General features: G+C 35.6%; 1 protein-coding gene across 1 annotated transcript; it reads right to left on the reverse strand.

Annotated features, from left to right (window-relative positions):
- Positions 1–5,284: 5,284 nt before the first annotated feature.
- LOC149179614 (protein LYK5-like) lies at positions 5,285–7,696 on the reverse strand. Its single transcript, XM_089415737.1, has one exon. The coding sequence runs from the start codon at positions 7,498–7,500 to the stop codon at positions 5,419–5,421; it is 2,082 nt and encodes a 693-aa protein (XP_089271863.1). The 5' UTR covers positions 7,501–7,696; the 3' UTR covers positions 5,285–5,418.
- Between the last annotated feature and the right edge of the window lie 17,995 nt (positions 7,697–25,691).

Consider the following 25,691-nt stretch of genomic DNA (forward strand, 5'->3'; position numbering starts at 1 on the left):
TGCCATCCATGCAGCGTGCTACAACCTGAAATAGTTCTTGAAAGGGCCAAACACACTAACATCAAGGGGTTGCAGTCTGTGAGTGGTATGAGCGAGCAATGTCAACAGGTCGATGCCTAAATTGTTTGCTTCCTCAATTGTTTGTATAGCCATGTGGCTCCCATGGCCATCTAATATCAATAGGTGTCTGTTATTAGGCAAGACGCCACCTGGTACAGATGCAGCAAAGTGAAAAAGCCAACTTAAAAATAGTTCTTTAGCCATCCATGCATGGGGATGTGCAGCGATGCATGCACCTGGTTCACAGTTATGTATATAATTTTTTAGTTGATTTTTACCTTTGAATAGATAAAATCCTGGGATTGAAGTACCAATTGCATTGACACAACATAAAATAGTTATCCACTCCCTACTCTTAGGCAAATATTTAACACATTTCAGCTCCCTCTCTTGGCAATAACCCGCATGCCATAATTCCTCCCTGCTTGTAAACCTGTTTCATCACAGTGCCATATATGGTCTGCTCCATAAGAATGTTTATCGTAAGCACTAGAAAGTGTGTCATAGAACTTTTGCACAACTGCAGGGCACAAATTTAATGCTCTGTCTCTGTCAAGGCCCTCAAATTTCTGGATGCCTTTTTTTAAACCCAAACCACCATGATTTACCAGAAAACCCATCTTTGAATGGGTTTGGCCTCCCTTAACAGATTTGAGCAACTGTGGATTTGAGTTGTATCAAATCTAGCCCATGTCCCAATTGGGCCATCTCTTTACACCACTCAACCACCTCGACCTCCTCCTCCTCAATCATAACTGTAAGAGGCCCTCTACGTTTTGTATGAGTCAGTCCATTTATCCAATAATATATTGATGAGGGAGGAATACCATGTTTTTTTGCGAATGCCCGAACTGAGTATCCATTAAACTCTATGTCATCAATCGCAACTAACATTTTTTCTTTTGTCCATCCTCTTATAGCACTGAACTTTTTAGTTGAACTTGCCCCTTGGACTGTTGTTGAAGGTGGTTCTGTGGCTAATGGTGTGTTAACATCAGCTGTCGTCACATGGTCATCCTCAACAATGTTCCTTGGGGCATTGTTGACATTGACATCAGCTGTCTTGTCCTCATCAGACGATGTGCATCATAGTTGCGCACCCCTTGTCACTCTCCTGCCACTTCTCCTTGTACCAACAACATAACTACCTTTTGCCATAGATGCAACAACCTGTAAAATTATTGCATGCATTTAGACATTAGAATATTTGTAAATTATGCTTTCATACAAGGCAAAAATGCTTTTGCTTTATTACAGGGAATTATCAACATGTATGTTAGTATCCTTGAAAAATGAAATATACAAAATCATTTTGGTGTATGTCTTCAAAATTATCAGTGATTGTTGTTTTGATAACTTGTCTTTACACTTAAAATACCATGACTGTATTGATTGGTTTTGTTATGCATTTCCCAATAGGGTTCTTGTTCGATTTGACTACTTAAAATATTGTTTTGTTGTTTTGATGTTTTCTGTAAGGATGCACTTCTCTAGAAATGGATCTCTAGCTATTAAGGAGTTATCATTGGCCAAACCAAGCATGGTATTTAATTTGACCAAGGCTCCAACTTGAGACCCCCTGAAGCACTCTTGACCACAACTTTGCCACCATAACAAATTTTTTCCTCATGTCACTTACGGTTGAAGTTTCTAGTCATGTAAACATTCATTTCAACTACAACTCTTATTTGCATCTTGTCTACATATATAAGAGAGGCCATGCCTTTTTCTTAAATTAGGGAAGCATATTATCAATTTGTAAAGTTTTGAGTAATTATTGACCTCATATATCAAATCAGAATGAGGGTGCAGTTTGCCATATTTGCAATAGTTTGAGGCTGGTTGTGCCTTCTTTGTGGTCCTTCATTCTGATAGGTTTCCCCTTGTGTACAACAACCTTCCAATAAAGCCCTTCCACTGCTTTTTGTTCATTTGTTTATGTTATTTTCTTCCTTTTACATTGTTTTGTTTGACTTTCTGATCATATTTCAAGAATGATCTAAACACCCTTTTCCTTTTCTCCTTTCAACTTTTTCTTCAATTTATTTTGCAGGTCTTGTTTATGCTACCATTAGTCTTGATGATGTTTATCGCTGGCCTCATACAAGGTTTTCGGTTTCAACACCGAAAGTTGTATTGCAATACTTGACCACTAATTAAGCAACTCATTTGAAGCTTCTGATCTATATTACAGTGAACACAAGGATAATAAATCTATGCTTATCTTCCAATTGGGCCATAGTTTTTGTTTATTATTATAAAATTTCATTAAGCTTTTGTTAAAAATGATTCTTAGAAAGAAATTGCCTTGTGAAATTATGGTTAAACAAATTTCAATTGAGTTGATCATCATGTTCCTACATATTTTTTGCATGATGTCTATATTTGTGTAGACATTTTCTACAAGTATTGGAAGGATTTTTGAAAACTACCTGTTGTGGTTTGCACAAAATTGGAATTTGTTTTGTTGCTCTTCTCATACATTCTTAAATGTATTTGTCATTGTTTTATTGAGTTTCATCATGTAAGAGATACAATATGTCACTGATGCATATGAATCAAGCATGTATGAATACGTCTATAACTCTGAACATAGAAATAGGTGAATTGGTGAATTGTGAAATAACACTATAGGTTGTGTGTTGATTTTCATGAAACTGAAACTGCAAGTGAAATTGATTTTGTAAGAACTGAAACTGCAAGAACTTTAATAAATGAAAACAGAACTGTAAGAAAAATGTGTTGTAATTGATATAACTACCCTGGATATACTGGAAACTATTTTGTGATGTTTTGTCTTCAAGGTTGCTGAATAGTTTGAAAGCATAACATGCAACTTCAACAGTGGTTGAACGTCTTTTAGAGTTTTTGGCACTTGAATTTAATTGGTGGACATGGATTGCAATGGCTTCATTTTCAGTGTGTGGTCTAGATTTAATTTGATGTGATCTAATGGTTGAGAATTTTTTATTTGTTGATCCATGTGCTTTGATTTGTTGTAATGAGAAATAGAATGAATTGGGTGTCATTTATTGTAGTTATTGGGTTGGTATCATTTATTGAACAAAGTGGGCTTAAATGTTATTGGGTTAGGTGTCATTTATTGAACATAGGGAGTTTAGTTATTGAACAACACATTAGTGATAGTTTGACATACATTCACTTTTATTATGTGCAGGGATGGATATTTATTTGGGATACAAAGCTTCAGTTCTGATGAGAGGGGGTTGAAGTCACTGCTACTTTGTACTTATGGAATAGACCAATTTGGAAGCATTTATGGCTTTATTTGTTTTCTAGTTGGGTCAATATGTTTGCACTCTTAAGTATTAAGATACTATTTATGGACAGTTGTGGGCCCAGTGAATGTATTGGGAAATTTTGGACATAAATTAATACTTATTTATACTTAATGTTACTTATCTTTGTTTAAATATTGGTTGCAAAAGTTTCAATTTCTGGTGGTTTGGTGGGACCAGTGCTGTATTAATCACTAGTCTTCTGTTCTGACAGCAACAACAAGAAAGAAAAAAGTCTTCTGTTCCGACAGCAACAACAAGAAAGAAAAAAACAGAGTAACAGTGTCTGATCCCCGTGACCCATCATTGAAGAGAACTACAACGACCTAAAAATTATCAAAATTGAAAGTGGGCACAGAGGATTCAGCTTGACCAGCAACTGAAATCTGTGATGTTGTGTTAATAGGAGGCTGCTGCATTGATGGCATCTCTGAAATTTAAGCAGCTTTTAGAAAATTTTGAGCCCAAGCATTTTGCCCTATTGATACGGCGAGTGGACTAGACAAACGCAAAGACTTCTGGATCATTTGTCAAGGTCAATGTCTGCTCGTGGACGTAAGGGAAAGACTTTCGTTAACTTCGTCGATGTCACGGTAGGATAGTGGGCGTGCTATTTTGAATTTCTGATTATGATATGTATACAGCTGGGACGCTTGAAGGCTCTTCTGGATGGACATGAATCCTCATTCAAAAGTCACAGGAGAAAAACAAAAAATAAGATACGGCATCAAAACTCGTGAAGAAGATTCACGGAGTTGTATGAAAAGGGGTCGTAAAATTCAAAAGGAAATGGACAGCACAGACATTTACGAGAATATGAAAAGACCAGGGAAGCTTGGAAGGACATGTTTTCTTGACTTTTGATATCGTTTTTAGATATGATAAAACTTGATGGGCAGATTGTTTCTCAGTGGGTGATTTGTATATTAAAAAGTTAATAAATTTTCAATGTTAAAATTATATTATTTTTAATTATGATAAAATTTGATGGGCAAATCGTGTGTCAGTGGCTTAAAAAGCTAATAATTTTTCAATGTTAAAATTATATCATTTTTAATCCTGATAAAATTTGATGGCAAATTATTTTTCAGTGGATGATTTGTCCCCTCAAAAGTTAATAATTTTTCAATCTTAAAATTATAAAAACAAATACTAATTTAAAGAAATTTTCAAACTTAATAAATGTATTAAGTTTGAAATTCTTAAAGCCGTTTCTAATTATCAATTATTTTAGGAGTAGAGAGAGAAAAGAGCATAATTTATAGTTGAAATAATTTTTTTCTTCTGAATTTATTAAAATTTGACAATACAATTTCAATATTTTTGTTATTTAAAATATATTTTTGAATATATAAATAAATTCAACACCCTAAAAATCTTTGGAACACTTGAATTATATAAATTAAAAAATTTAAACTCAAAATTTTAAAAATCTCTATCGAATTAAAATTAAAAAAAACAAAAGTAATAAAAATAACTTTCCCTTGATTCTCCTCCATTAAAATGTTAACGAAGCAAGAAATCTAAACCTATCAAGACAATGAAAAGATTATTAAGTATTACGCGCCATCTAAAACTTGATGTCCGAAAGCTTTTATATCACGGACACGAAATCCCATGCAGAATGTAAAGGATCGCTTTAATTTCATATTTCCAACCCAATGCAGTTTCCAGAAAATAAAAGTATAACTCGCTACGCGTAAAATAAAACTGAAACATTTTACTGTGAAGCCCTTGCCTTCATTACACATGAAATTAGCTTTTATAAATTTCTGACATGGATCACATTCACAAGAGTTTACAATTTCATAAATATAAATATGACTTTTTTTTATAAACTAAAAATGATATATTTCATAGATATATAACCAGTGCAAGTTCTGTGATACATGATGTATTTTTTTGGTACAGCCAATCACTTATTGTGTTTCAACATCAAAATTAAGTTTTTTGTTTTTATTTAATTTAGAATTTTAAACTGAATTTATAATAAAAGCCAAAACTAAACACTTACTGTGATTCAATTACAAGATTAAATTCAGATTATTCCGTCTGTTCCCTATCTGGCTTGGAAATCTGAACTGTATGAAAAAGACGAATGATTATTTCGATCCATGGATTCTTGGGAAGAATTGGAATAGTAATTACCTCCTGCATCGCCTGCACCTCCTGTCATTCTGGACAATTCCACCCTCACTTCTCTCATGCTCGGACGCAACGTCAAATCCCTCTCCACGCATAACTTTGCCAACATGGCCACTCTGAAACCTGTCTCCAACGGGTACGACCCGGTCCCATGTCCTTTAATTGCAGGGTCCACCCAATCCATCAGATATTCCTTGGGTTGTTCACTTTCCATAAGATTCCTTATCTCTTCAGAAAGCAGCACCCTTTCTCCACCTCTGGAATCCCCAAAGTTGGAACCCACATGCACCGCCTGTTTGCCCGATAGAATTTCGAGCACTATCACCCCAAATGCAAACACATCCAGCTTCGGTGTCACCAGCCCGTCTCTGATAAATTCTGGAGCCATATATCCGTGAGTCCCCACAATGTGGCTTGTCACCGCATGAACCTGCGATTCTCCGATATCCCCAGATTTGGCCAATCCGAAATTGGCGATCTTTGCTCGAAAATTCTTGTCCAGAAGAATATTGCGGCTATTAAGGTCCTTGTGAACGCAGGTGGGAGTCGTGTTGTGATGCAGATACTCCAACCCCTCTGCGATGTCCAGAGCGATCTGCAGCCTCTGGTTCCATGACAGGTTCGAACCCCCTGCATGTGACCGTGCGCTATGGATATAGTCGCTAAGGGACCCATTTTCGGCGTACTCGAAGACGAGGTATGAGTCCTGGTCCGGCGATTCTTCAACGCAGATGCCGAGCAGAGTGACGAGACTCGTGTGGTGGAATCTGTGAAGGGCGTTGATCTCCTTTGATACCTGCCCTCTCATCTGTTTGATCGCCACTCTGTTTCCGCGCAGAACCGCGTGGAAGACGGAATTCTTGATTCTGTGCGCCCCGCTGAAATTGTCGGTGGCCTCCTGAAGTTCTTTGAAGGAAAAGCGTATCAATCTGTCCGATGCCAGCAATTCCGACATGTTCCAAAGAAGGCTCGATTCGATCTCGAAACCCTGCGCATCCCCTGCCTCTGGCTTTATTGTCTCTGGTTTGCTTCGCCTTTTTCTTGAAAGGCAAATGGCTCCCAGAAGCCCTAGTCCAAGAAGTAGCGCTCCACCTACGGATGCAATAATTGGTACATAAATATGGCTGGAGCTCTTGTGGGAGGAAGGTGCGGGATTATAAACGAAGGCAGGCGCCTTCGCTATAGCAGGAGGAGGGGGCGGAGAGAAGGGGGTAGAAGGCGGAATCACAGGGCTGTGGTCGAGGGGAATTAGCAGAGTTGTGTAGGGATAAATAGCGGGATTTATAGACTCTAGATTATTTGCAGAGATGAAATCTGCATGAACTATATTGAACTTTGCCGTGATTACATCGTCATCGTCGTCCGGATCTGCGATGTAGGAGAGCAAAAGCTTGACGCCTTTGGCGACCTGTTTAGCAGTCGGGCACGCGCAGCGAAGGGGCGCAACGAGTTTAATTCCAGGCGTTAAATCGTTAATGCCGTACCTTGGATTCTGCTCTCGCATGGCCTGGCAGGTCGTGAGGCCCTCATATGTCTGGTTCGCGATATTGATGTACAGATCGTTGTGCTGAACAGTGTATGTGAGGTTAGCCTGCGAGAAATTGCCGGAACACTTGCAGTGAATTGGAATGAGGACAGCTTTATTTAAGGACAGAGGCTTCGAGTAATCCTTTACAGTGGACAGATTACTTGCAGATGCGATGATGTCGGGCGCTGTGTTGAAGAGCGCGCTGATGTTGTGGAGGGACATATAAAGGGGCTGAGCTCGATACAGGGCGAATGTGTCGCATTCTTTGGCAGCGCCGTTGCAGTGGTAGCCTGAGCAGACTGCGTGATAATTGACACAGTCTTCGCTGAAATCATCCGAATACGATTGCTGAGCCGCTGCAAATAGTCCATTATTGACCACAGTTCTGCTGCCCTGGAATTGAATTAAGCAAAAACAAAAGATAATAAAAACAGCCCTCGAGAATCGAGTAAGCGCCATCATAGCCATGGTCGCTGAACCGTAATGTGACGAAATGCCACTGGCTTTCTTTATAATACTCACACCTCGGCCACGGTTACTGAGAATCTGAGACTTGCACGGTGTGAACGCGCATAAACAGCTCCACCGATTTTAACTGGAATCGACTCGTCGTCTGCTTTATGACCTGGATGGTCTGCACATATTTTGTTAAATTAATATATTTTTATTTTAATGTATCCAGATGAGTTGATATAAATTAATATGTTTAATTAATATATTTTTATTTTAATGTATCCAGATGAGTTGATATAGCATAAAGGAATGTCAAAGAATTAAATTTCTTCACTTCTCATTAACTAAATACTTTTATCTACGATACCTCAACCAACTTATTAATAAACACACATTTTGTTAAATTAATATATTTTTATTTTAATGTATAATTTCTTTTAATGTATCTAGATGGGTTGATATAGTATAAAGGAATGTCAAAGAATTAAATTTATTGGAATATTTTCGAGGACTAAAACCTTTACTCACTCACTGACCAATCAACTTATTATTAACAATTAAATTAATATGTATTATTAATTAACGATCTAATTTCATTAGTTTAAAATGTTACACAAATATGATTATATTTCCTATTTCAACCCTTCACACTATAGGTTTGAATTTGAGAGTCAAGTTTCAATTATGAAAAATGGGAACAAAATAGAATCGAATTTGTTAATGTATGAATTGTGCTTCAGATTTCAAACCACTACAGTGGTGTTTACTAAATATACATATTGATTGACAATGGTTTAGCCAAGTTACATAATGTCATGCTACCAACACCTCAACATCCTCTTAAGCCTTTTGCCTTTTGGTGTAATGCATGAAGAGATGTATACAAAGATTCTTAATCATTGATTGACAAGTTAATTAAATATAAATCCCTGTGGGCCCATGATTTTAGCACTTGTTTATCTTTCCATAACCCAACATGCAGGATGGAAAACACACACAAAAAAAAAAAATCTATTACCATGGCACCTCTAGTTACTCTGCAGCAAGGACAAATTCAAAAATTGTTGTTTGAGGAGGAAGGATTTATTGAATCCATAGTAGGCAGTTCCTCCTCTTCTTTGCTCCAAGGAAAAGGAATTCATAATATGATATTAATAGGTCAGTTGTGTTATTTCCATGGTTGTACAACTTTGAAAAAATATCACTCTCATCATGGATGTGCTCCCACTACTTACCCTTTAGCTCTTGGTCCTAAAAATTCACACATAGACTCAACAATGAAGCTTTCAACCATCATCTCTACAGTAGAAAACACACAGGTGTCCCCTCCAAGCTACCTATCAACCCCATACCCCACCTTATAAACAATATCTATGGCCTCTTGGGACACCACCATCTCATCTATGCAGATATAATCAAATCTACCTGCGAGGGAAGATATTGAAGGTCAACCTTGGCTGAGTTAGGAGGAGTTTAGAAGGAAGGGAAATCCGTTAATAAAAGATAGTGTTACTACCCCGTCCAACCATACCAGCAAGCAATCCTAGCTAGTTGTACCATGCCTTTATATATGGAAATTTCAAGACCAAATTGTGGCATATGCGGTAACCGAAAAAAGGAAGTAGGGTACCGGGCTTATAAACTTTCACCAGCTTACTGAGTTGATCCAGTCGAAGTAGGTGCACCACCAGCAATAGAGCCAACACTAGCAGCAAAGGCAAATAAGACATATATAGCGAAGAGTAATCTACCTATCAATTGAGTACCTGTCAACTGGGTCTCAAAAATAAATAGGTAGGGGCCATTTTGGAATAAGTACTTGCTTTTAAATAGGAATTCTATTTGTGAATGAAGAATTTTAAACTATTGTTGCGGCTGCTGACTTGAATGCTACTAGTGTAAAGAGATTCATTTCTTGCCCGACATCTCTTCTTGACAATAAGTAAGGCCAATTGGTTTCCTATCGTCCTTGGTGATTCTGTGTTGAAATTGTTGCTGCTCATTACCCCGAATAACCAACACAAATATACTTACATACTTCAGTCGAGTACAGGGGTTACTTTGAATGAAAATATCGGTAAATACAAATGTTCAAAGTGTTAACCCCCACTCTCTGCTTCTCTAGTTAGCTCCTCTTTGGCCTTTTGACACCCATGCCAAGTTTTTATCGTAGGCCTAGGAGCCCCATTAGCCTTGCCATGACTGTGAGTTTTAACTCGTATGATTCTCTCTCCTTCTCTTCATGTTAATTCCTAGTGGGCTCCCATTATTCTGTTTGATTTTCATTTTCATTGCTTCTTGTTGCTTGCTCACTTGTGCCTAATGCTCTGTTGCATTTTTCTTCCTTATTCTTAAGACCATTGCATTCACCCTCGTTGCTTTCCATTGGCATCAGTTTATTATGGCTCTGAACTCTTAGAAAGTATAGCTTCTTTATGCCATACATGATGTTTTATTTTCACAACAAGATATAGTTGCAGTTCAAGGCAGTGAACAGGGCCAGATTTACAGAACAAATGAAACCTTTATTGTGCTCTCACTTGCTCTTACAGAACTTCTAGCTCTTCCCTTCCATCACAATTTTCTGTAGAAGTAGCTCTGCCCTTCCATCACAATTTTCTGCATAAGAAAACAACTGCAGAAGAAAATGAAAGCAACATTGTAACACCTCTTGACCTGTAAGCCATCAAAACATCATGCATGCACCCACCACCTGTAATGCAGTTCCACTGCAGCAACATACCACCACCTAATTTACTTGGCAACTCCAACCACCTTAAAGACTTTAGCTTTGGCATAATAACAAACCATAACATTTAATAATCTCAAATTGATGTTAGCATTAGTTCAGGACTCTGAAATATTCCAAAAAATGAAGAGCACAATTAGATAATAATATATAGTTTAGCCTGTCCACCTTGGGAAGAGGCCAAATAAGATGTTGAAATCCAATGTTAAAGGGATCAAGCACATGGCAATGAAATACGAGGATAAAACACTCACATAAATCAATACAAACTAATGTAAAGAACAACATTCTGATTACTATAGTCCCATGTCAGATGACAGGGACTAATCAAGAAATTAAACATAAAATATTGACTTGTTGTGATCATTTTAATATGATACATTATGTGTAAGATGTAAAAACTTGTTTTTTAATTTTGTTAGAATTAGGATAAGAAAATATTTTCAAGCATGTAATCATGTATCAATGTAAATGTATAAAGGCCCAATGCATACAATTCTATATAATGTTTAAGGTTCTAAGAAGACAACAAAGGTTTTAAGAAGACAATAAAGTGATGCTTTAGTTTTGGTCACCTTTAATTTTTATTGGAGATTTACTGCCCTCTAAATGTCGACAACTCATGCTTTTGGCGATATAAATAACTAGTAAGATGGTTTGTCTAGTGGAGAAAGATAGTTGGTCTAATGGAGAAATTAAAACTTAAGTATTTTGTGTTTGTAGGTTTATGAAGATAAATTTGTAGGTTTCATCATAGGCATCAATGCATGTAAAGTGAGGATAAGATAAAAAGTTCATTTTTTTAGTATATTTGAAGCCAATGGCTCCTTGGTGGGGTAGTAGTGTGATTAAATTGGTGATGGCAATAACCAGGTTTGTGTGGTTATGTGAAGCCAATGGCTCCTTGGTGGTGTAGTAGTGTGATTAAATTGGTGATGGCTCTAAAGGAGTTGTGTGCAGCAAGATGCAACAGCCACATATTCTGCTTCATCTATAGATAATGCAATTGAACTTTGTTTCTTGTTGAACCAAGATACTAATCTGGAACCCATAAAGAATGCATCACCACTAGTGCTTTTTCTATCATCCACGCTTCTTGCCCAATCTGCATCTGTGTATGCGTGAAGTGTGAGATCTGTATCTCTAGGATACCATAAGCCATAGTTTTGTGTTCCTTGAAGATATTTGAAAATCCTTTTAACTGCCTGGAGGTGTGCTTCTTTTGGATTTTCCTGAAATCTTCCAACTATTCCCACTGCATGCATGATGTCTGGTCGGGTACCTGTCAGATAGAGCAAACTACCAATCATGGATCTATAGGTTGGTTGATGTACTGCTGCTGAATCATCATTTGCGGTGAGGCTGCATCCTGTTACCATAGGGGTACATATTGGTTTTGAATCTTCCATGCCATATTTCTTCAATATATGCTTGAGGTACTTAGTTTGTGATAGAAAGATACCGTCTTTGTTTTGTTGGACTTGTAAACCAAGAAAATATGCGAGCTCACCAAGCAAGGACATTTCAAATTCTTTCTGCATCACCAACGCAAAGTTTTGACTCATGGCTTCTTCATTACTACCAAAGATGATATCATCAACATACACAACAAGTATTAGCAATTTATCATTATCAATTTTTATATATAGATTGCTATCTGCTGATCCTTTTGAAAAACCTTGTTGATGGAGGTATTTGTCCAGACGATAATACCAAGCCCTTGGAGCCTGTTTAAGACCATAGAGTGCCTTCTTAAGTCTGCATACATGATTTGGATCATTTCCAAGGATGAATCCATCCGGTTGCTCAATATACAATTCTTCTTCTAAGTCTCCATTTAAAAAGGTAGATTTCACATCCATTTGATATACTTTGAACTTCTGAAAGATAGAAAGAGCAAGGAACATTCTTATGGCTTCAAGTCTAGCAACTGGTGCAAATGTTTTTTCAAAGTCTATACCTTCTTGTTGAGCATACCCTTTACAAACAAGTATGGCCTTGTTTCTAATAACATCTCCATTTTTGTTCAGCTTGTTTTTGAATATCCATTTGGTCCCTATGACATTCTTGTCATTAGGTCTAGGAACCAATTCCCAAGTGTTGTTCTTTTCAATCTACTCAAGTTCTTCATTCATGGCTTTGACCCAACATTCATATTTGCATGTTTCTCTTACATTTTGTGGTTCAACGAAGGAAAGAAATGCTAGATAGCTTGAAGCTTCTGTTATAGTTCTTCTTGTTTGAACACTTGCCTCTTTCTGCCCCAAAATCTGAGTTTCTAGATGATTCTTCTGTACGTACCTGGATGGAGTCTTTTCTTCTATTCTTATCTGTTCTTCTGGTGCCTCATAAGTCCTCTTCGTCTTCAAAATCTTTGATTTTTATCTATTTTGAATTGTTGCCTTCTTCATCAACCACCACATCAATACTTGCAACAATTTTTCCAAGTCTTTTATTGTAACACTTGTATCCTTTACTCCGAGAAGAGTAACCAAGGAGAATGCCTTCATCTGCTCTAAGTTCAAACTTGCCAAGATTTTCATCAGTCCTTTTGATGTAACATTTGCTTCCAAAAATCTTGAAGTATTTTACCATGGGAGTCTTAGCATACCAAAGTTCATGAGGAGTTTGAGTGCTTTTTACTCGAACGTTTATTTTGTTGAGAATAGTAACAACAGAAAATGCAGCTTCACCCCAGAAAGTTGCAGGAGTTCTAGATTCATCAAGCATAGCACGAGCCATTTGTTGAACTATTATGTTCATCCTTTCCACTACTCCATTTGCTGAGGAGTCCTTGCAGTAGAGAATTCCCTTCTTATTCCATGTTCTTCAAAAAAGTCGAAAAATTCATCTGAGGTAAATTCCCCTTCTCGATCAGACCTGAGGCATTTGATTTTGCGATCTGATTCATTTTCAACCAAGGCTTTAAAAGCTTTGAAATTTTCGAAAGATTTGTCTTTATGCTTCAGAAGTCCTATCCAACACATCCTGGAAAAGTCGTCAATGAACAATACAAAGTATTCTTCTCCTCGAGGTGACTTTTTCCTTGATGGACCACATAAATCAGTATGGACAAGTTCAAGTGGCTTACTAGCTTATCCTTCCTTCTCAGGGAAATTAGTTCTGGTTTGCTTACCAAACTGACATGATTTTCATATTGTATTGTATGGAATTTTGATGTCTGGGAGATCACGAACCGCCTGATATTTGCATGCTTTCCTTATGTGAGAGAAACTTAGATGCCCAAATCTTCTGTGCCATAACTAGTGTTCATCATTCTTGCTTAGATAGCATTGTTGTTGTCCTCGCTTGAGTATGTATAAATTATTTGGAGTTCTTATGCCTTTGATCGCTGTTTCTCCTGTATCAAGCTCACGAACAATACATCCATTTGATCGAAATATTACCTCATTTCCTTGATCACACATCTGGCTAACACTCAACAGATTATGCTTTAAGCCATCAACATACATAACATTTCCAACTTTGACTTTTTCTTTCAAAAGAACAGAACCTTTACCTTTTATGAGTGTAGGTGTGTCATTTCCGAATGAGACCTTCCTTTCCTTTTCTAAGGCACTATACGACTAAAGTTTTTCTTTATCACTTGTCATATGTTTCGAACATCCATTGTCGATGTACCACTGATTTTCTTGTCCTTTTGCATATAAGGCTATACCACATCTTTCTGGTTGCGATTCTTTCTTTCTCCATGTTTTGGGACCCAATGAAGGTTGCTCCTTTTGAGATGTTTGCCAAAACTTACTCCTGCATTCAGAATCTTCATGACCAAAGTTGTTACAAATAGAGCATTCTATTTCATTTTCAAGAGTAGAAAATTTATTGTAGGTCCTCTTCATGATCCCAGTCACACTCCTTTGATTTCGTGCTTCTCGAGTCATGATGGTCTTGTAGGAAACACATTAAGCAGCTTTGTGTCCAAAGTTATGACATGAAAAACATTGGCCATTAAAGAAATTCCTACGATTATCAAATCTACCATCCAGGTGATTGTAGTTTCCATTGACATTCATTCTTGAGGCAAATTGAGAATGATTTACCTGTGGTTGGTTGTAGCTTCTGTTCATCCTTGAAGTAGATTGACCCTGATTTACTTGGTGATCTGTTTTATGCCTTTGCTGATGATTGTCAACCTGTTCACTTCTCCTTGCTGCATCAAGATAACTTTTGGAGGTGGATGGCTTCTGTGCTTGAGATGCTTCTTCAATATATCCAAGACCTGTCTTGATTAGAGGAGAACGTTGCACTTTGATAATCTCATATAAAGTTTCAGATCCTTTAGCAAATCTAAGATTAAGAGCTTTTGTTTTCTCAATATCTTTTCTAAGTCCCACAATTTCACATTCTAACTTTTCATTGTGTTTTTCCCTTTCAGCAAGTTGGAATGTCAGAGTATCTATGATCATATTCTTTTCTTCTAAACAAATTTTAAGTTTAGAAATTTCTTCATAGAGATCATCTTCATCTATAGCATCCAAGAAATCATCATCTTCAAAAGCCATCAAAAGTCTATAATCATTACCATGTTCATCTTCATCACTATTTGAAAGTCCATCACTGTCTTCATGTGTATAATAGCTCTTCCTACTTACATTCTATTTTCTGTTCCATTTAACTGGTTCCTTACCTTTATCAAGCTTATCTTTATGAGGACATTTGGCTGCATAGTGACCGACTCTCCCACAAGCAAAACATTTGAAAGGTAGCTTACCTCTGAATCTTCCAGAACCCCGTTGAAGGTTCTTGACAAAGTTTGATTCTTCCTCTTCTTCTAATGTATGCCCTGACTCATTGTATTCTCCTTTTCTTGAAGCTTTGAATGCGGCTTCTCTCATGTCTGGTGGTCCCCCTTTTCTCATTTCGAAAGCAGTTAGGATTCCGTGCAGTTGTGACATAGTAATACTCTAAAGATTCTGCTTTTCTTCTATGGAAGAAACTTTTGATTCAAACTTAGAAGACAAAGATCTTAGAACTTTTTCAACTAAAGTAACTTCTTTTATTTCTTCACCCAAGTTTTTCATGCGATTAACAATCTCATCTATACGTAAGAAATAATTAGCCACACTTTCATCATTGTGCATTCTGAGAGTTTCATATTGAATTCTGAGAGATTGCAGTTTTGCACATTTTACCTGATCGTCTCCTTCATAGCTTAGAATGATCTTGTCCCATATTTCTTTGGCGGTTTTGAGATGCATAACCTTGACGAATTCTGATTGAGATAGACTCCCCAATAGAGTATTGACAGCCTTTGAGTTTGTTTCATACTGCTTTTTACTGACTATATCTGTAGGAGTTGCTGATGGGAATGTGTATCCTCCTTCCACAATATCCCAAACTTCTGCACCAAGAGATTGAACATAGGTTGTGGTTCTTACCTTCCAATAGATGAAGTTGCTCCCATAAAATATTGGTGGCCTAATGGATGCCTCCTTTTCGTAGTTGCTCATGATGATAGATCTTCCTTCAAGCGATCAAGCTTCTTTTGAAGGACCTGCTCTGATACCAATTGTTGGAAATAATACTGAGAGGGGGGGTGAATCAGTATTATCAAGTCAAATAATTTTTCATTTTCAAACTTAGATATACGCTACTTCAGATATGGAAACCAACGTATACACGCAACTGTGTCTACAACAACTAGCGTATATTCAGTAAACTTAAGATTTAATTAATCTATTTGATCTTTAATCAGTGCATCTGAACTTCATTAACCATAAGGATAGTAAACAGGTGCAGTAAACAGAACAGATCATCACACATATGAACACAAGATATAAGGTGGAAACCCAATGTGGGTGAAAACCACCTGCTGCAATGCTTCTCTATCTTCTTGTTAATAAGAAACTTCTTTTTACAATATTTCTGTACTGGTGCAGTCTTATACCAGTACACAGGCTTCTACCTGCAGAAGGCTACAACCTTCTCTCATTCTCCAGCTTCTCCTGGAAGGGAGCTACAACCCCCTTAGCTCTTGTATTAGTTGATGTACTAGTACGTAGGTGTTGTCCTACAGAAGGCTACAACCTTCTCTTTTCAATCAGGGATCACGTTTCATAAATTTTCAGACTGGATCCATCATTAATCAATCCTCAAATGTATCTGCATCAACCAATCTCCTTTGCACTAAACAAAACTGAATCAAACAATCACTTCTCTAAAAGTTGTAACCAGAATACAGTAACAGTAACCAAAAACCAATCCTAAACCCAGAACACTGCAGCAATAAACAGAAGTAGCTAAAACATATTTTATGAGACGTACGCTACTTCAATAAGCAGAACCTGCGTGCATACGCTGCTGTATTAAGGCCAACCTGCGTATACGCTATTTTGAATTACCTAACCAGCGTGTATACATGCTTTTTCTATGCTGAACCTGCGTATAGATCTATAAAAGATAATCTACCCTTTTCAATTATTTAGACATCAGTTATACCTAGATTATCAGATTTACAGATCAAGTCATGTGCCAAATATAACAGATCAAAATTACACAAAGATACTTCTCTTCCAACCTTGAGATCTTGACCCATCAATAAAGCTTATCCCTCTTCTAACACTTAGATTCCTCCTTGATTTAGATCCAGCTATGCACCATAACCCAATGACCAGTATTCTAGATCTTGCTCTTCATAAGATATTCAATGCTTGAGTGAATGCCTTTGCCTAATGATCTCCTTCCCCTTTTATAGTCTTAGGCCTTACTCAATACCATGGTCTAAAACCACTTAGAACCAATACTTGGGACCCAATACCTGGGTTCAATACTTCGGACGGAATACCATGGTCCAAAAACCATAGGTCCAAAAAAAAAACAGGGACTAGATACCATGGACTAAAAACAAGTTTTCCCACATGTACGCGCTTTTCCTTGCATGAAAGTGCGTGCATATGCATACGCACCTTTTGATCAGTTATCCCACGTGTATGCGCGCCTTGGTTAAGTGGAACCTGTGTATATCTCTTTTTCCTTTATCCTGAGAGCCTGAACTGTGATCTGTCATCTGAGTGAGTTGCCATCAAGGACAACACCTGTGTCATAGTGCCAAACCTATGTCATAATGCCAACAGTCTATTTTAAATCAATTTCTAACGTGATCGACCAATGGTCTGAGCCCATAAACATCAGGATAAAAGTTTTGATAAACAAATCTTTTTGAATAATATTTTCTAATAGCAAAAACCTGACTAGTCAACTAACAATCTGATTGGAATAAAATCCATTACATGTGGGAATATCTACCAAGAAAAGAGAATCCATAATTTCATCAAAAGACACAGAGATAGGGTCGATTTTTCCTACACCACCCTTTTTCTCTTTGGGTGATCGGATGATATTGAAGTCACCATCGACAACCCAATAAGAATTACCTATAATTTTTTTAGTCTCTTGTAAATGCTTTACAAAAATCCTTTTCTCAGCAAGGGTTGAGAGTCCATAAACTATTGAAAGAAACAAATTTCTTTGTTCCTACACATCAAAATTTTCTTGTTAAGATTCTGGAGGAGCCGAACCTGTCTTCAAAAAACACCAGTTAAGGATTCCACCAAACTGAAATCCCTCCTACATTTCTCTGGGCTACCAGTGACATATGCTAACATCCTTTCCAACAAAAACTAGTTATGTTGGTCATTTTTCCTTATTTCAATTTTGTTTCCTATAAAATTTCTATTTTTGATTTTTCCTTTTTGATTTGATATCACAGATAATGTTGTTTACCGCTTCTATTTAGCCCTCTTGTGTTCCAAGAAAGTATTTTCATGGAGACCATAGAGAATCTTTACAAACCCTTATTTGGGATAGCGACTACCTATTTAGCACTAGTCTGGGTGAGCCTCATATGTTGTCTTGCTTCTCGCTTAGGTTTGGTAATCTTCTTCTTTTGTTCATTAGTTAATTCTTTTGATAGGATTTCTTTCCCCTTGTCCTTGAAATCCTGAAAAGATTAAGCAATTGGATCTCTTAGAAGATTGTGTTTCTTAGATTTCCACTGTAGATGGGTTTGTGAGTATCTTTCCTTCTCCTCTTTGGGAAGATCAAACAAGTCCCTCACAGCACATTCATTGACCATCGCAACTATTTTTTTTCTCTTCTTCCGATAGTTCTGATATCTAATGATCTATCAATGAGACCACTTCCTCAAATCTCGACAGATCAAGAAGGACAAATTTTGTATGTGTGTCTTCTTCTTCATCCAATTTTCTCTTTAAGGCCTCCTTCTCAATGGTATACTCCAGTGGAACAATATCCATTTTTGTCGTCTCAGTGTCCTAGCTATCATCCTCCATCGGTTCTAACACAAAATAGGGGTTCTTTCACTCAGAGCCCCATGTATTTGCAGATGATTTATTCCTTGTAGTTCATTGTCGATTTTTCACTTGGGTGAACCCCTTAGTAGACGAGGGGCCCATTAAGTTCTGTTCTTTCTTCTTCAGAAGGACATTCACTAAAGGTATGACCATGTTCGTGACAAAGTCGACATCGAAAAGGGACATGCTCATAGTCTAGTGTTTGGCTCCAAATCTCACCTTAATACTCCAATTCGATGGATTCTGGTAGCATTTAGGAGATGTTCATGTACACACAAAGCTGGGTTTATGACATATTCCTCCCTTTCTAAGTCACTTCCGATATCTTAACAAAACGACCCAGAACCTAACCTATGCCCTCAAAGATTTTTAGTAACGCCATATTGGCATTGTGGTGAAATCTTCATGATCGGGTTTGAAGCAAGCTTCCCAATGCCTGATGTATAAACCCACATTATTAAGAAAATAGCCCCCCTTTCAAAAATGTGTTCCTTATCTTCCAAATTTGAAAAAATGATAATGAAGAAGCCTTTTGGGCCTATTTGCAAATCAACCTCTCCCTTTTGGGCCTATCCATTGTTCATTCTCCTTCTCTATCAGTCAGATACCTATAAACTTGCACATGAAAGCATGATCTCTCACTTTCTTTCTCTGGTTCTCTAGAAAGTTTTCCGGAATTGTAAACTTTGGATTCTATGGGGCTTTAGGTACGCATCATCGTCGCAACCCTTTCTTCCATACATCACCCATCACGAGTGGGAGCGGAGATCCTAACGAATCCCCTCCAACTTCAGTCCTCATTTTCTCTTCAGATTATTTTCCTATAAAACATTGCAGAAGGAGGGGGTAGCCCCTCCCATCTTTGTGTTCATTTCTTAGAGGAGAAAACCTCTCCCAGGAAAACCCTGACTACCAAATTCAGCAAGATATGTAAACACAACAAAAAGGATGTATTATTCCTAAAGCCCCAATACACACTATAGCCTCAACAAGCTATCACTATGCTTGATATGCAATTCACTTACTATCAACCACCTTTGAAATCATCACCAACCTCCATCACCATCTTACTTACAATTTACTGTTTATGCTTTCCATGAAATACACAACAAATTACAAACTGAAAATGCAATGAAATGTATACTAAGGGATGACACTATAATACCATCAATGAATTGATATTATTAACAAAAATAAAAAGATGTTTTAAGTCCTATATATCCTACGGTCGCTTCAAGGAAAATCTTAGTAATTAGATGGACAATGAAAATAATTTGAAACATGAGTCCAATTTACTCTTAAAGAACAAAATCTAATTGTTACTTTATTGAATCCAGAATAAATGACATCTACGTGTGAAGAAAAATCTAATAAGTGATTTATCCTTGTAAACAAAGGCAAAGCCAAATTTAATTGTTGTATATTACAACAATTTAATAGCTTATCAGGAAGTGATTACCAGCATCATAATCTTGAAAACAACAAATAAATAATTAACTTACCAGTCACGCGGTACAAAGATTGCATAGTGCACTATACACTTTGCAAAATTATACACCATAATGTCAATGGTACCAACTAAGTATATATATATATTCTTCACTACATATACAATTATATGGTGTAAGCAATTCTCCCATCAATGCTTATACTATCATCAAATGCATATACAATTATATGGTGTAAGAAATTCTCCCATCAATGCTTATACTATCATCAAATCCACATCCAGTGTGAGGAAGGCCCTTAATCCCATCCTCAAGTGGTCTATGCTCATTATATTGCAAGAATTGAGGGATGAAAAATCATATCTTCCATGTAGGTGTAACATGATTGTGGCATTCTTTATTATTATTTGCTCATTATATTGCAAGAATTGAGGGATGAAAAATCATATCTTCCATGTAGGTGTAACATGATTGTGGCATTCTTTATTATTATTTGAGAAAAGGCTGTATAGACATTAAAATTTAAACCAAACCAGGAAAATAATTATCATCTGAGAAGACAACCCTAAATGTAATAGTTTTATATATTTCCAATGAATCAATGAGGAAGATAATTAAAAACAATTTTCCCACATAGTGGTTTTTCACAATATATCTTTACGTAGTAGGTTTTGACCACAATATCAATCAATGGAAGTTAACAATTTTAACGTATGTTGTTCCCATAGAGTTTATTATTCAAAGTTATCGTTTTTTGGAAATGGGTTTGGATAATTTTATTATTGCGTTGGCTTATGTTTTTTTTATTAAGAGTGTTTTCACCATATATCTTTACGTAGTAGGTTTTGACCACAACATCAATCAATGGAAGTTAATGGTTTAACGGAGTAGGTTTTGACCACAACATTGATCAATGGAAGTTATTGGTTTTTACGCATATTGTTTTCATAGAGTTTATTATTGAAAGCTATAGTTTTTTGGAAATGAATTTTTTATAATTTTATTTTATTGGTGTTATATATATATATATATATAATAATTATGGGTGTTTATTACATTTGAGTAGTAGAATCTTAAAATATTTTGGAAATTTAATGAATATGAATAAAGTTAAATAATTAATTTAGTTCAGGATTATTAGAATTTTGTAATATTTTGAAATTTAATGAATATCAATATAAAACGACTAGTATCATTTTATAGATAGTTAGCATTTGATTTTTTTTAATAAATTAAAAATATTAATTAATTTTTTATAATTAATATGTTTTTTTTAGCCTTTGTAAAATTTGGTATAAATTGTAAAAAAATGTCTTTACATTATTTAGGATGTGAAAAAATATAAAGAAAGACCTTTCATGCAACAAATAATGTTAGACTTGAAACATATGGTCTATACCATTAGTATTTCTATTAAATCATGACAATTTTCTTTTTTGTTTTTTCTTTTCATATTTTATTTTGTTCTATTTGATTTTCATATTTTAATTGGTTAATTTTAAGATTAAAACTTTTGAATGAATTACTTTTGTTTGGTATTATTAAAAGACATATTTTTAAATACACATACATATATTGTTGATTTGACCTACTGATATTTGAATTTTGGTTTACATAATACTTCATTGCACAACAATCACCAATTGAGTTGCACCCATAAACACGTATTAAAATATTTTATTTATAATCCATGTTAAATTTATTATTATTATTATTATTTTTTAAAACCACATATTAGTTTTATATTAAGAATGGAATGAAAAAAATCAATTACAATTTTTACTAATAATAGATATGGATATATAATTATGTTACTTCATATAAATATCTTAATATTTTATTTATAAATGTGCATAATCAAAGTAAATTTATAGATGTTTTATAATAATTTTAATTAAAACTAATTAAACAAATATCTATATCGATTCATTATTATTATTGATATGGTTATTTATTTAAAAAATATTTTATTTTTATTTTAAAAAAACATATCAACTGAAATTTTTAATTGAGTAAAGAAAACATTACCCCTCTTATACTAAGTTGTAAAATACACTTAATAAAATAATAAATAATTAAATTTTTAGTTATCTTTTAACTGAGCAAAGAAAAAATCACCCCTCTTATATTAAGTTATAAAATACGCTTAATAAAACAATATATTAAATTATAAAATACACTTAATAAAACAATATATTAAATTATAAAATACATTTAATAAAACAATAAATAATTAAATTTTTAGATATATTTTTTATATAGTTCATTTAGATACTACTTTTATCCATTTTCTATTTTTCAACTTCATTTACATATTAGTTTGAATACATGACTTAAATTCAAAAAATACAAATTACAATAAATATTTTAAAATGTTATCCTATTTTTTTATACAATTTTAAATTAATAATTGCTTTAAATACGCTTATTTAATTTCAAAAAATGCACATTACAATAAGTATGTTAAAGTGTTATCCTATCCCTTTTTTTTTTATACATCTATTTAAATCAATGTGAGTGAATTAATACATCTATTTAAATCAATGTTGATCATCACACTTAGGTTTTGACATAAATTCATCTCTGACTTAACCTGTGAAACTAATGGCTGGCAACAAAAATAAAAATTCATTGCACTTTCTTTATTATGATTTACTAAAATGTAAACAAATAGAATTGAATTTATTAAAATTCAATTTAACCCACTAATCCCAACGGAAAGGATTGAAAATTAAAGTCGAATTTCAAGTAATATAATCAGTTTTTATAAAGTATTAAATGCACTCCAACAAACCATTCGCAAAAGGATTGAAAATTAAAGTCGAATTTCAAGTAATATAATCAGTTTTTATAAAGTATTAAACGCACTCCAACAAACCATTCGCAAAATGTAAGTGGAATTTCGATTGTCAAAGGGAACAAATATAATTAAATTTATTAAAATATTAGAATTGAATTAGACTTCATTTCTTTTAAAGTAATCTTGCTGTCGAACCTGAACTACAAAGTCATTAATAATTGGTGTTTTAATAATGCAAGGTTCCAACTTAACATGATCACGAGGCATCTCTTTCGAGAATATTGCAGAATTTTTCGCTACAATTTGCTAGGTTAAAAAATATTTACTATTTTAATATACATCATGTGTTTTCAAATGTTCTAATTAATAATATCTTTAAAATATTAAAGATATAAATTATCAATAAAATCCAAAAATTCTATTATATATCCTCACTCATCTTTAAAATATATATATATATATATATATATAATTTTTTTTAAAAATATATAAAGCATCTAATTCGATAATATTGCAGAATTCTTCGCTGCAATTTGCTAGCTTAAAGAATATTTATTATTTTAATACACATCGTGTCTTTTCAAATTTTCTATATTAATAATATTTATTGTTAACTATTTTTTATGTTATTGTTGACTTTTTTATTTTATTTTCAATGTACCGGTGAGATTAAACCTGAGCCGAATATGCTTCGTCAGAGTGCCTCCTCAATATTCCATGAGGACTCCACATGGGCACACAGATCGGCTTCGCTGTACCATCCCTCAAAGAAATCGTTAATGGATTAGCAGCTTCGCTGTATCGTCCGTCAAAGTAATCGTTAATGGCTTCGCTGTGTGTTTAGTGTCAACAGATCGACACTAATACACTATGCATTGGCTGGGTATGCAAACCCTCAATATTCCCAGCTGCACGAAGGAACAAGGTTCAGATATCCTGGAAAATCTACGGCGCCCTGACTTCAATGTAACTCAGCTAACTCAAAGGTTTGCAGCGAAAGAACTATTGCAGGACGAGATGGTTATACTGTATGGTATATTTCTTAAAATAAGATAATTATTTTTTAGGAGGAGTTAGTTAAACATAGAGAGTCAGTCTGAGTGATTGAGTATTTTTGTGTTAGTGAAATTTAGTTAAGTGATAGACTTGCTTTGTCTGAGGCTTTCCAACAAACAAGGTTACACAGAGCGAGGTGAAGACTTTCCAACAAACAAGGTTACACGGAGCGACGAAAAACGGATTTGCAATAATCCTTGTGAAAAAAACTACTTTTTCTCTCGCGGTTTGAGCGTTAACGCAGCTTATAGTGGCATACAGGGCGCTATGTTCCATTAGAATTTGTCGCGTGCACACGGGAGTTCTTTTGCGTAAAGGGCTTTAATCGCAAGCTATCCTCACGAGAAACGCGTTAGAGATTCGCAGTCAAACGTTCCGAAGATTCGCAGATTCAAAGTTCGGTGTCAAGCGTTCCAAATATTCATATACGTGGGAAGTCTTTGAAGTCTTTTATTAAAAAAGTGCATGTTAAATGACAAAAGGTATTTTATTTTAAATATATTCTAATGCCCAAAATTTTCATGATTTAAGAAGACAAAAGGTGTTTTTTTTTTTTGTTAAACACACATGGATAGGAAAACAATAGGAAAGATAAATCAGTGAGTACTTTTTATTAACAATAGATATACATTTATAGTACACATATGTGACTCTTGGGATTCAGATCCCAAGGTCTCTTGGACTGCTTTGTCCATTCAACTTCCACGCTAACCCATTAGGATTAGGTGTCCAACATTCCCCCCCTTAATCCGAAGGGTTATGTATGAGTCCAAGAAGAGAGCTGTAATACAAAATGTGCAAAGAATGCATGGCAGCACTAGGCTGAATGTGCTCTATGAAATGTTGGTAAAAAGGGCGGTGGTTTAAGGATGACCACCAACACTGGAACGCTTAGTGCAGTTCCCGAAACTCTTCCAAAACTGGCAAGAAACTGAAGTTTTCTGCTAGAGGAAGTGATCCTATTGTTTTAAAGAGGGAAACCTTCAACCATAAAAGGGAGGTCTCATCCCGCATAAAAGGTAAAACTTCAACCTGAAAAGGGAAGTCTCAACCTGTGATGGTTTAAGGATAACCAACAACTCTGGAATGCTTAATGCAATTCCTGGAACTCTTCCAAAACTGGCAAGAAGCTGGTGCCTTCTGCTAGAGGAAGTGTTCTCAATCTGTGATCACGGGCATCTTTGTCTCTGGCTGCAACTCTGAAACTGGTGTGGCAGGTTGTGGCTCAGGCTCGCTTGATGTGACTTTGAAGCTTGTAGATGACCATCATTTCCCCCCCTGTCAGATACAAGGTGAGAAGATGGAGAAAACTCAACTACAAGACTGTTCAATACTTTGGAACAAGTTCTGATATGTGTTTGGAATATCTTCTTGGCTGTTGATGCCCATTGCCAAGAAGCGATCCATCCAAGATGAATCTTTGTTCTTGCAGGACGTTTGTTTTTGAAGCATCTGTGTGAAGAATGGCTGGTTTTATGACAGTGCTTACATGGATGAAGATCAAAACAGTGATCTTTCAAATGGCCAACTCGATCACAGTGTTGGCATTTCACGATCTGTTGTTGTTGTTGCTGTGGAAGAGGGGCAGAGTTTGGAACAGTTGAAGCTGAACTGTCATTAGGAGCAGGTGAACCGTCATTAATGAAACCAGCACTCTGAAACTGAATGGGCTTGGCATAGTCTGGAATATGAAAGGACAAGTCCTTGTCATATCCAAGACCAGTTCTGTGCTTGTTGTGGACAAGCTGTTCCCAAGGTCTGATGATGGGCTTGGGAGGTGCAGGCTGAGTTTCTGCATCTGCATGTACAACTGCTGCTTT

This window comes from Pinus tabuliformis, chromosome 3_2 (assembly GCF_031772625.1).
Source record: "Pinus tabuliformis cultivar Carrire ecotype Pingquan chromosome 3_2, CPIR1, whole genome shotgun sequence".
NCBI classification, from domain to species: domain Eukaryota; kingdom Viridiplantae; phylum Streptophyta; class Pinopsida; order Pinales; family Pinaceae; genus Pinus; species Pinus tabuliformis.